Consider the following 12,595-nt stretch of genomic DNA (forward strand, 5'->3'; position numbering starts at 1 on the left):
CATGTGCAAGAGACCTAAGTGGTTTTGCACTACTGTCCCGTACTAAAAACATGATTACAGTACGGGACAGTTGTCCTGCAGCGAGGCAGGGACTCCTAGCGTCGTACATAACTATGATGCTAGGAGCCCGGCTCCCTGCACTGTGTTCGAACATGCTCTTACAGCCTTACCCCCACAGTTCCTTCTCCGGAAAGACGGGAGAGTGACCAGACATTGGCTCCACCCGTGCCAGGACAATTTTCCTCCTCAGCAGCAGTCCTGGCACGGCTGGAGGCGATGTCTGATCATTTTTTCAATAGACCCTTCACACCGGTGTTAACGGCCCCACTGCGTCCGTTTTTCTATAGAGTCAATGAAAAGCGACTCCAAAAACGGCTCAAGAAGGGACATGCACTTCTTTTTATGGGGGATCTTTTTATACGCTGTTTTTTTTTAAAATGAGGCGTAAAAAAACGCCCCATCAGAACAGAACGCCGTATTTCAGATTGAAATCAATGGGCAGATGTTTGTAGGCGTTCTGCTTCTGATTTTTCAGCCGTTTCTCGGGATGTTTATAGCCCGTGTGAACATACCCTTAAAGAAAGTGTATGTGTGAGAGTTACGACACATTTATCAAGTTTTTCCACCACTTTTCTATATTGTGCATCACTCTACAATTCAAATGGTGCAGCACTATTAGGGTATGTTCACACACAGTAGTAAAATACGTATTCACCTGAAAACAGCTCCTGAGTTTGACGTTTTTGTAACTACTCAAGCTTTTCGTGGTGTATTTTACGGACGTTATTGGTTTGTCAATGAATAACGGCTCCAAAAATGTCCCAAGAAGTGACATGCACTTCTTTGACGCGGTCGTCTTTTTACGTGCCGTCTTTTGACAGCGACGCGTAAGGGTATGTTCACACGATTAACAAAATACGTCTGAAAATACGGAGCTGTTTTCAAGGGAAAACAGCTCCTGATTTTCAGACATTTTTTGAGCAACTCGCATTTCGCTCTGTTTTTTTACGGCCATTTTTGTAGCTGTTTTCAATAGAGTCTATGAGAAAACGGCTCCAAAAACGTCCCAAGAAGTGTCCTGCGCTTCTTTTGATGAGCCGTCATTTTACGCGCCCTATTTTGACAGTGACGTGTAAAATAAAGGCTCATGGGAACAGAACATCGTAAAACCCATTGCAGGCAATGGGCAGATATTTGCAGGCGTAATGCAGCCGTCTTTTCATGCGTAATTCGAGGCGTAAAACGCCTGAATTACATCTGAAAAAAGGTTGTGTGAACATACCCTAAAATTACCCCTCGTGAGAACAGAACATCGAAAAACCCATTGAAAGCAATGGTCAGATGTTTGTAGGCGTAATGGAGCCGTTTTTACATGCGTAATTCGAGGCGTAAAACGCCCGAATTACGTCTGAAAACAGTGCGCGTGAACATACCCTTACTGTATCTTACCCAACATATTTTAGAAAGTTGCATACCGTTTTATTCTATAATAATAAAGCTTTATTTACATAAAAGTGTTTCACGAATGATCATTGCCATGTGTATGGCCATCATGCCATTAGAAATCCTTCGCTTCATATGAAGTCAGGAGTGTCATTTAAGTCCTGTGTTTTACCGGTTTCCAAAGTTTATTTACTATATATTTTTTCATTTTGCAATTAGCTCGAGATAAAATTGTGTTTTGCTTATATTCAGTAGGGATCATCAGATTATTTCTGGTCGCTATTTGTTCTCATGGCAATAAAAAAAGCAGAAAAAGTAAATAAGACTGCCCAAGCTATGCAGAAGAAAGGACTTTGCTTTATTTTTTTCACAAGTAGTTTACGGTCTCACAGGTTCCACAATCATACAATTTATTTAAAAAACACTATTATAAAAACATGACGGGTGCATTTATCCATTTCCCATGAAATGCTCTTCTACTTAATAAAATATACTGTATCTGCATTCATTAATGGCATTGGATAACTACAAGAAATACTGTGCGACTGTAGCAATTCCAATATATACAGATAGGATGTTCCTGCACTTGACAAGCCAACACAGCACTTTGTACCGTTTATGAATCTATACAACTATGTATGTGAAAAGAAAAGAAAAATAAAACAAAACCATTGTAGCTTTCACTACGGCTATCCCTGCAAATAAAATGTTGGTTTTTCATATCTTTTAAGCACAACGTGGAGGTCTGCCACTCACATACTTGTATTTACAACTCTACAGTCTACCTTGCAGACATAAAGGAGAACCATTCCTCCCGTTACTGGCAGTCTTGAGGTTTAGATCAATGGGAAGCCTTAGTAACTAGCCTGTTTTCTGCTAAGAACTCAAGCAGCAGAGTAGTTTGTAGGCACGGTACCTTAGCATCAAGTTAGTGCTGTGTTGGTACCATTCAGCAATCTTACCTTATTTTTGCATGTAATTGAAAGAAAATAAGAAGGAATTGCTAGCGCCAGGTTTACAAGTTACTAAAACCAAACTTGCAACCCGATCATGATGATCTTTGTGAACGTGTGTGCATTTTTCGGTGGGTGTAAGGTGTGAACAAGCCCCTTATATCATTGGCAGGTCAGTCATTCCTATGTATGTAATCTCCTATTTACATGTGGCATTCTACACAAGTTGGCTTGTCCCACCGCACATATTCAGATGAATTTTATTTGTGATGCAATTTAGCCTTGATGAGATTACAATAATTCAGATTGCATGACAAATCTTAACATGAAAAGCAGCGATTAGCATTATAATCTCCTTCCATCACATTTATCCGGGCTATATCAGTAGATAAAACAGGCAGGTTCCATTGGTTTCTTCTGGGATTGGCATGTCTACCGCTTCTTTTTGATCCTCTTTGATCATGGTCTTGTCACTACATAGATTCCTCAGCTGCTTTGAGAGACCTGTAAGTCATATTTTCTGAAGCTGGATCTATGAAGAATTCCCCTGCAAGAGAAAAAAAGTCTTAGGCTCTGTTCACATCTGATTTTTGCCGTATGCCCTGGGATGCTCTGTGTTTGCCGAATATCTATAGAGTACCATGCAACCGGCATATGTCAAGATTGTGTCCTTTTGGCATATGCCGGGTTGGTATGCGTCGGCATAGATTTTTTTTTTTTACTGTATAGTAAAGCATAGTGTGCTGCACTTTTCTATATAGAGGCTTACAGTAAAATAATAAATAATTCATCAATATTCTTATACAACTATACATATATGTTTATTTATTTAAATAGTAATATAGAATTATGACTGAAAGAGAAACGATTAGCTCTCCTGACATGTTTTGGTAAATAATTGTATTTCCCATGAAATAACATTTTGGAATATATTTGCTTATAACTGCTTCATGCCGTTCCTCTGTTGTTCCTCCTGGAAATGTATGAATAAATTGACAACTGGGTGTTACCATGCCCTTGTCAATGGGACATGTCCCTACACACTCTGACAAAGTCCAATCAGTGCCAGACTGTGTAGGGACACACCCCTCTAACAAGGTGAATGGTAACGTCCAGTTGTAAATTTATTCATGCATTTCCAGGAGGAATAATAGAGGAACGGCACAGCGCAAAATATGCTCCAAAATGGTTACTTTATGGGAGCTTTTCATAAAACAGACATGTCAGGAGAGCCGACAGGTCCTCTTTAGCATGATACGACCTCAGTGGATCCAGCTATTTCTCGGTCACTGTGACTTTTTGAACCATTCACAAGTGTGGATTATTTTGTTAGCCTTTGCAGTTAACAAATGGATTTTGAGTTAATTAGACACCCCTTTCCATGGCAGGAACAAAACACAGAACAAGCTCAATTGCAATTCCCTGCATGCCTGGAATATTTTCACCTAGCTCCAGCCATCTGTGAAGTGAAGGATGGGTCCAGCCCACAACTCGGAGAATCCTTAGTCTGTTTACAATCTACAGAAATAATAGCTCTATTGTCACCAAACCATTTGTTAGCCACAAACAAAATCAAAGCTTCAACAAGTTTCCCACTGAACAAACAGACAGGGACACACTGGCAAGGACATTGATAATGGACGGAAGGAAGAACCCGCAGTCATACAAGTGTTTCAGGACACACACAAAGTATTATGAAGGAATAGACATTTAAACATTTGCCTGTGATTTATAGACTTTTTTTTATTTTTTTATCAAGAATAAAAAAGGCAACAGTAAGATATTTCAAGTATTTGCAGTGGGGAGATAAGAATGTGAAGCTTTTTATACAATCCAGGTGCCAAGTGCATACCTCTGGTCATAAGCGAGATGTTTGGCTCCATTAGAAATTTGGAAAGCTACTATGTCTAAAATTAAAGGGTATGCCCACGGCTTTCATACATGATAAAAGTTCAACAGGTTAAATATTTCCCTTCCACTGGCAATCACATCAAAGTTGTTCTAGTTTACCAGTAAATTAGCGTACAGGGGTTGGCCACTTTATAGAAATACTTCCTAGAAGTCCAGTAACTGTTAGGCCTCATTGACATGAACGTGCTATACGCCCGTGTGACAGCCGATAAAACAACGGCCGTCACACGGACCTATGTAATTCAATGGGGCCGATCACACGGCCGTTGTTTCAATGGAGCGTGTGAAGGGTCTGTGAGAAAATAGGACGTGTCCTATTTTTTTTGCGCATCACACATCCCTCCATAGACTAGTCTATGGGGGATGCCTGATAACGCATCCCGCAGGGAAAAGCACGGATACACTTCGGACGTTAAAAACTGCAGTTTTTCCTGTCCGAGATGCGCAATGCTCGTGTGAATCTAGCCTTAGGCAGAGTTCACACGGGGTGGATACGCTATGTAAAAGCACGCAGTGTATCCACCCTGTGCGCCGCCGGGAATTCCGGGCGAAATACCGCACCAAACTGGTGCAGTTTTTTGCCAGGAATGTCCGCTGCGGAAAACTGCTAGCAGGCCGGCCTCATCGGATGACGTTTCATCCCATGTGACTGCCGCTATAGCTTGTGATTGGCTTCAGCGGTCACATGGGATAAAACGTCATCCCAGGAGGCTGGCCTGGAGGAAGAACGACAGACTCCTAGGTAAGTATAAGATTTTTTTTTTGAGTTGCGTTTTTTTGCGGCGGAATCGCTGCGAACCCGCAGCAAAAAATGCAACAACTGCTATTTGTTGTGGGTTTTACCATCCCATTAAATTCAATGGGGAAAACCCGGAACAAATAAGCAGGGTTTACACAAATAAATACAATTGACGTGCTGTGGAATAAGATTCCGCACCGCAGGTTAATTTCGGAGCGTTTTTTCCGCTCAGTATTTACGGAGCGTATGGATGAGATTTGTTTAATCTCATTCACTTTGCTGGTACTGTATCTGTTGCAGATTTTCCCGCTTTATGCAATGAGTGAACAGACTCTTAGGGTGCAGTCACACGTCGCATATTTTGTTGCAGAAATGTCTGCGACTGAAAATCAGCTCCATTCATCTGAATAGAACTTGCAGAAATCCATGTGCTTGCTGCTGAAACAACCCCCATCAGATAAATGGAATTGATTTTTAGACAGAAATTTCTGCAACAAAATCTGCTGCGTGACTGCACCCTAAGGGTATGTTTTACGCCTCGTAAAAAGAAGTGCAGGACACTTCTTTGGACGTTTTTGGAGTTGTTTTCTCATAGACTCCAATGAAAACAGCTCCAAAAACGGACGTAAAAAATGCCGCGAAAACGGCGTGAAAACGCTGCGAAAAATGCGAGTTGATTTTCAGACGTTTTTGTTGACTACGTGTGAACATACCCTTAGGCTGGATTCACATGAGCATGTTCGGTCCGTAAAGGACGGAACGTATTTCGGCCGCAAGTCCCGGACAGAACACAGTGCAGGGAGCCGGGCTCCTAGCATCATAGTTATGTACGACGCTAGGAGTCCTTGCCTCGCTGCGGGACAACTGTCCCGTACTGTAATCATGTTTTCAGTAGCAGCATAGTCAATGAGATTCCAGGAAATCTCATGTACACGCTGCAGGATTTTTCGGGACGGAAATTGATCTGAAGTGCGTATTTTAAAATTCGCAGCATGTCAATTTATCTTGCGTTTCCGCTTGCGATTTGTACCTGCCTAGTGCGGTGGAAAATCACACCAAATCCCACAGCATAAAAACTGCACCGAAAAACGCAAGGTGCCATTTTTACCTGCGAATTTCCTGCGTATTGCTGCGGTTTTGGTGCATATTTTCCGCAGCAAAATACGCAACGTGTGCATGTAGCCTTAAGTTGAAGCACATAAAACCGTGACGGTCTTTAAACCTTACCACAAAGCTGAAATTAAAGGCCCCCTGCTGTCCACGTATGGGCTTTCTAAACATTGGAGACCGCTGCTCTCTATGTCCATAGGACGTTGGATAGTGGCGGTCATGTGGATTACCATGTCATCGCTTCCTTGGCTGTCCCTGGCTACGTCCGCCTCTGCACAAGCGCTGAACAGTAACTGAATGCGTCCAGCGCACTCGCAGATATAGGCAGCAGTCAAGTCAAATTCTTGACATGACCCCAATAGAGATGATATGGTGGGACATGTTCCATTCCTGCCATAGGTGAAGCAGCCAATTTTTACAAAGGGAAACTTATTTTTTTTTACATGAATTATATGTGTGTTAAATAAGTGCAATGATAACTAAAAACTGTGATGGAATTACTCAGGTTGCCTTTGCACCAGGTTTTATAGAAAACGAGGCTCTGGGCAGCAAACTAGGTCCTTCTGCTTGGCATTTTAGGCACTTGTTCTTGTAGATTTACATGCTCCACTCTTTGGTTGCTCCTAGGAATCCAGTAATATTAAATTTCGGATAGGAAACTGTTCATTGTCATATGTAGTAATAATAACAATAATAATAATATTATTATGGGACATTTGGAAAAGGGGGTAAATATTTTGAACAGAACTGCGGGATTTGCTCAAAACTAGGAGTAGATCAGGAAAAAAACATATATAATTTCAGTGCATACTGATTTGACATTTATAACCGAGCATCACAGTTTCATTTCATTTCAGTAAAACATTTCTCTTTGACAGTACCGCTAAGCTCTGGGCTCCAGAAATGGAATTGAATAAAGTCTCTACCTTCTCTCATTTAATATGTTGATACGGATCTATTTAAAGGACTTCTCTTAATTATTTTCAGAGTATACAGGAAGTGTGGGAAAATTGACCATTGAGTGTATAATAAGGGTACGAACACACACAGGGTAAACACCGCGGATTTTCCACAACAGATTAAAGAGGCTCTGTCACCACATTATAAGTGTCCTATCTCCTACATCTCTCTCCATTCATTTAGACAGCGCATAGTGACACTGCGTTGTTCGCTATGTGCTGATTTATACTGACATATTAACGTTACTGAAGTGTTTAGACCGTGAATAGACATTCCTTCCAGCCAGGATGGGATGTCTTTTCACAATCCCTGCACTTCGTTAACGTTTGGTTTTTATTACATACAGCAGAGCAAAGCGTAATCTCGCTGTAACCTGTCATTTACAGCGAGATCTCGCGAGATTACGCTTTGCTCTGCTGTAAGTACCAAACAAACGTTAACGTTCGTGTTGGGATTGTGAATAGACATCCCGTCCTGGCTGGAAGGAATGTCTATTCACGGTCTAAACACTTCAGTAACGTTAATATGTCAGTATAAGACAGCACATAGTGAATAACGCAGTGTCACTATGAGCTGTCTAAATGAATGGAGAGAAGTGCATGACGCTGATTGGTCAGCGTCATACACTCCTCTGTACAACGCCCACTTGATCTAAAGTAAAAACACGCCCACTTGCGCATTAAGAAACGAATTAGCATAAAGCTAAAATTGCTCCTAATGTGGTGAAAATAGATCGTTTTTTTAAATAAAAAGCACTGCTGTCACCTACATTATAGCGCCGATCTCCTTATATAGGAGACAGGGCACTTATAATGTGGTGACAGAGCCTCTTTAATTGTAGAAAATCTGCAGCGTATTACAGTAGCAGCCGTGTGGGTGTAATTTCAACAAATCTCATCCCCACACAGCGGGAAAAAATGCAGCTGAAAAAAAATACAGAAATTGACCTGCAGTGCGGTTTCTTCAACCACAGCACGTCAATTAATTCTGCTGATACGCAGCTCTTCTGTTGTGGGTTTTCCAATTGAATTCCATGGGGTGCTTAAACCCGCAACAAAGCAGTGTGTGTTGCGATACTTGCAGAATCACAGTGATTTTGCAGCAAAAAACGAATAAAAAAAATAGTGCTTACCCAGAGGGAGTTCTCTGCTTCGTCTACAGTCCGGCCTCCCTGGATGAGGTTGCAGGCCATGTGACCGCTACAGTGGTCACACGGCCTGCAACTTAATCCAGGGAGGCTGGAGCGGACGTCAGAGGAGGGAGGGGGTAAGTATGTGCAATAATTCACGCAGTGGAATTTACGCCCGAAAAAACACACCACAGTGTGTAATTTCGGAAGGCATTCCCTGTGGTGTTCAGGGCGGATTCGCTGCGCAGCTTGACGCAGTGTATCCGCCCTGAATACGCAGTGTGTGATCGTACCCTAAAAAGCAATGACCTCTTTGTAACATTCACCTTGCATCACTAGGAGGCTTTACCACTGGTTTGTACAGATCAGGAATCTTGCGCTCAATCATGGGTCGGAGATTCTCCTTCAACTTATTGTAATTCTTCTTTAGCTCTTGCTGATATTCCTTCTGATCAGAAGTGATTAGTCTCTTGTTTTTCTCTACTGCCTCTCCACACCTGCAATAGAAAACATGGTATTTATATGTATGAAAATGTCAGCAGACATTACTGTTGAAAAGTAGTGGCACTAAGCAATGAATTCATTGGCAGCTTGTGTCTAGTCTTAATTTGATACAGGCTACCATAAACAGCATTCTGTGGATGGATCTGTAAAGGTATTTTTACCCAGGAAATGTAAGAGGGTGTCGATCGGTGCTCATTGAGTTTAATTTTCAAGGACCTAGAGAGGAGTCGTATCAGTTTATTGTCAGCAGCACATCCCCGGTATACAAAGAGGATTTGCTGCTGACAGATTATAATTTGTTTACACTGGGCAATGATCGTGAACAAATGTTCATATAAACACTCTCGGCGATCATCGCCCAGTGTAAAAGGGCCTTAAAAAATGATTAGGAAATATTCTCTCCAGGTTATTGGAAAACTCTGAAATTAAGCGTCTCCAATGATAAAATGAGGTCAACGAACTGCTATTTATCCCTTTGGCCAAATGCACACGTTGCAGAATTTGGTGCAGAAAATACCGCAGGTAAATCTGCAGGTAAAATCTGCATCTAATAGAGTGTTTTTAGGTGCATTTTTTACATTTTGATGCGGAAATAGGTGCGGTCTTATGCTGCAGATTTTGGTTTATTTTTTAAAACTAGTCCGATACAATTCGAAAGTGGAAATGCAAGATAAATTGATATGCTGCGGATTTTAAAATACGCACCACAGGTCAAATTACGTGTAGAAAAAAATCTGCAATGTGTTAAGATTTCTTGAAAAGTGTATGTGTATATGCACGCACGCACGCACGCACGCACGCACGCACGCACGCACGCACTAAAAAGTAAGTGAACCCTTTAGAATTTCTGCATTAATTACTACTAAAAGGTGGTCACAATTATAGACAGACATACACAATGTAACTAAACTAATAATACTCAAACTTTTGTACTGTTCATGTCTTTTGTTAAGGAAATCAAGTAAACATCCACAGTACAGGGAGAAAAACAGCAATCACCTTCACCAAATGTTTCCTGTAACTGCAAGTAACATTTATACAACGTTGAGGAGAAATTTCGGACACATTCATCCCTGCAAATGTGTTTCCGGTCATATGTAGGTATATTTCTGGGATGCCTGGCATGCACTATCCGCTTCAGGTCATGCCACAGAATATCGATAGGTTTAAAGAGGCTCTGTTACCAGATTTTGCAACCCCTATCTGCTATTGCAGCAGATCGGCGCTGCAATGTAGATAAGAGTAACGTTTTTATTTTTAAAAAACTAGCATTTTTGGCCAAGTTATGACCATTTTTGTATTTATGCAAATGAGGCTTGCTAAAGTCCAACTGGGCGTGTTTAAAATAAAAGTCCAACTGGGCGTGTATTATGTGCGTACATCGGGGCGTGTTTACTTCTTTTACTAGCTGGGCGTTCTGACGAGAAGTATCATCCACTTCTCTTCAGAACGCCCAGGTTCTGGCAGTGCAAAGACACAGCGTGTTCTCGAGAGATCACGCTGCGTCGTCACTCACTTCCTGCCCCAGGTCCTGCATCGTGTCGGACGAGAGAGGACACATCGGCACCAGAGGCTACAGTTGATTCTGCAGCAGCATCGGCGTTTGCAGGTAAGTCGATGTAGCTACTTACCTGCAAACGCTGATGCTGCTGCAGAATCAACTGTAGCCTCTGGTGCCGATGTGGCCGACACGATGCAGGACCTGGGGCAGGAAGTGAGTGACGTCACAGCGTGATCTCTCGAGAACACGCTGTGTGTCTGCACTGCCAGAAGCTGGGTGTTAACGAACAGAAGTGGATGATGCTGATTCGTCAGCATCATACACTCCCATTCCTAACGCCCAGCTAGTAAAAGAAGTAAACACGCCCAGATGTAACACACATAATACACGCCCAGTTGTACTTTTACTGTAAACACGCCCAGTTGTACTTTTGCAAGCCTCATTTGCATAAATACAAAAATTGTCATAACTTGGCCAACAATGCTCGTTTTTTTAAAATAAAAACTTTACTGTAATCTACATTGCAGCGCCGATCTGCTGCAATAGCAGATAGGGGTTGCAAAATCTGGGGACAGAGCCTCTTTAAGTTCAGGACTCTGACCTGCCAATTTCAAAACAAATATTCTTTTTCATCCATTCTTTAGAGATTTACTTGCGTGCTTTGGGTCATTGTCTTGTTGCATCACCCAATGTCTCTTCAGCTTGATGTCACGGACTTCGGCTTTTACATTCTCCTATAATATGTTTTGATACACCTTTTCTAAACACTGTTCCCTCAATGATCGCAAGGCGTCCAGGCCCTGAGGCAGCAAAGCTGTCCCATACCATGATTCTCCCACCACCGTGCCTCACAGTATGGATGAGGTGTTGGTGGGCAGTGTTCTTTTTCCACTAAACATAACATTGTGCATGTATTCTAAAAAGTTCCACTTTTATCTCATCTGTCCATAGAACATTTTCCCAGAAGCATTGTGGAACATACAGGTGGTCTCGGGGAAACTTGAGATGGGCTGCAATGTTTTGGACAACAGCCGCGTCCTTTGTGGTGTCCTTCCATTAACACCATTCTTGGTCAGTGTTTTTCGAATAGTGGACACATGAACAGAGGTTTTTGTAGTTAGTAAACTCTTCAGTAGGTCTTTTGCTGTTACCCTTGGATAATTTATCACCTCTTTCAGGATTGCCTGTTGCGCTTCTGGAGTGATCTTAACAGGACGCCCACTCATAGGGAGAGCAGCAACAGTCCTGATTATTTCCATTTGTAGACAATTTGTATAACTGTGGATTAATGTACACCTAGGTCTTTAGCCAGAGGCGTAGCTAGGTTCCCTTGCACCCGGGGCAAAGATTCAGATTGCCCCCCCCCCCCCCCCAACATTTCCGCTTTCTCTACCAATTAATGAGGTGTAATTTTTTTGTTCACAATTTTTCTAATGTTACACGAGCATTAAACCATTTCTACACTTTAGAAGCGATATAGTTATATAAGGGAGTTACCAGAACAATAAATTAAAAGAAAATAAATTAAAGAGCCCCCTGTAGATAGCGCCACACACAGCCCACCCCCTTGTAGATAGCGCCACACACAGCCCCCAGAAGATAGCGCCACACACAGGCCCCCCTTGTAGATACTGCGCACAGCCCTCCCTTGTACATAGTGCCACAGTGCCCCCCCTGTACTTCGTGCCACAGTTCCCCCCTTGTACTTAGTGCCACCTCCTTGTACTTAGTGCCACAGTGCCCCCTCCTTGTACTTCGTGCCACAGTGCCCCCTCCTTGTACTTAGTGCTGCACAACCCCCCTCCCCCTTGTACTTAGTGCCACACTGCCGCCAGAGTTGAGAGGGTAGCCTATCGCTACCACCCTCCCTGATGTGACTCACTGTTAGGAGGAGCCAGGAGGTCATGCGGTGGCGTTTTGACTAGGGTCAGTGCCGGCCTGGGAGTGGACCAGTCCAGTCACCTGACCTGAGCCGACTGACCTAATGTCACTGACGTGACCTCAGGTGACAGATCAGGTAACTAGACTGGTCCACTCCCGGGCCGGCACCGGCATAAGTCAGAACGCTGTCGCATGAGCACCTGGCTCCTCCGAACGCTGATGAGCTATTTTTATACGGCTGCTCTGCGGCGCCCCCCCCTTCCATACATCCTAGCTGCACCCGGGGCCCATGCCCCGCCTGCCCCCCTAGCCGCGCCCCTGACTTTAGCAATCCTTTTAGAGCCTTTAACAGAATCATGCGTCTACTGAAAGTTGTTTGCCTCGAGGTTTGGTTCACACTAATCAATCTTTTTTGAGAAGAACAGATTTGTCAGTAATCGGGCTTTGTGTGCCTTTATTTAATG

At 42.8% G+C, this 12,595-nt stretch overlaps 1 protein-coding gene and 1 long non-coding RNA gene across 4 annotated transcripts in view; one reads left to right on the forward strand and one right to left on the reverse strand.

Annotated features, from left to right (window-relative positions):
* LOC142652211 (uncharacterized) overlaps window positions 1-12,595 on the forward strand; it is a 158,158-nt gene that overhangs the window by 89,300 nt on the left and 56,263 nt on the right. The window contains exon 2 of one of the 2 annotated variants that reach the window (XR_012847779.1): window positions 9,703-9,846. The exons of the other annotated variant lie outside the window; for it this stretch is intronic. This is a non-coding gene — a long non-coding RNA (uncharacterized LOC142652211). The remainder of the gene's footprint in view (window positions 1-9,702; window positions 9,847-12,595) is intronic. 2 annotated transcript variants of the gene reach the window in all.
* DOCK8 (dedicator of cytokinesis 8) overlaps window positions 1,781-12,595 on the reverse strand; it is a 175,138-nt gene continuing 164,323 nt past the window's right edge. For both annotated transcript variants that reach the window (XM_075827721.1, XM_075827730.1), the window contains 2 exons: window positions 8,572-8,742; window positions 1,781-2,943 (listed from right to left, as the gene is read on the reverse strand). In XM_075827721.1, coding sequence (XP_075683836.1) covers window positions 2,883-2,943; window positions 8,572-8,742 — 232 coding nt within the window. In that variant the 3' untranslated portion in view covers window positions 1,781-2,882. The remainder of the gene's footprint in view (window positions 2,944-8,571; window positions 8,743-12,595) is intronic.

Source organism: Rhinoderma darwinii, chromosome 1 (assembly GCF_050947455.1).
Source record: "Rhinoderma darwinii isolate aRhiDar2 chromosome 1, aRhiDar2.hap1, whole genome shotgun sequence".
NCBI classification, from domain to species: domain Eukaryota; kingdom Metazoa; phylum Chordata; class Amphibia; order Anura; family Rhinodermatidae; genus Rhinoderma; species Rhinoderma darwinii.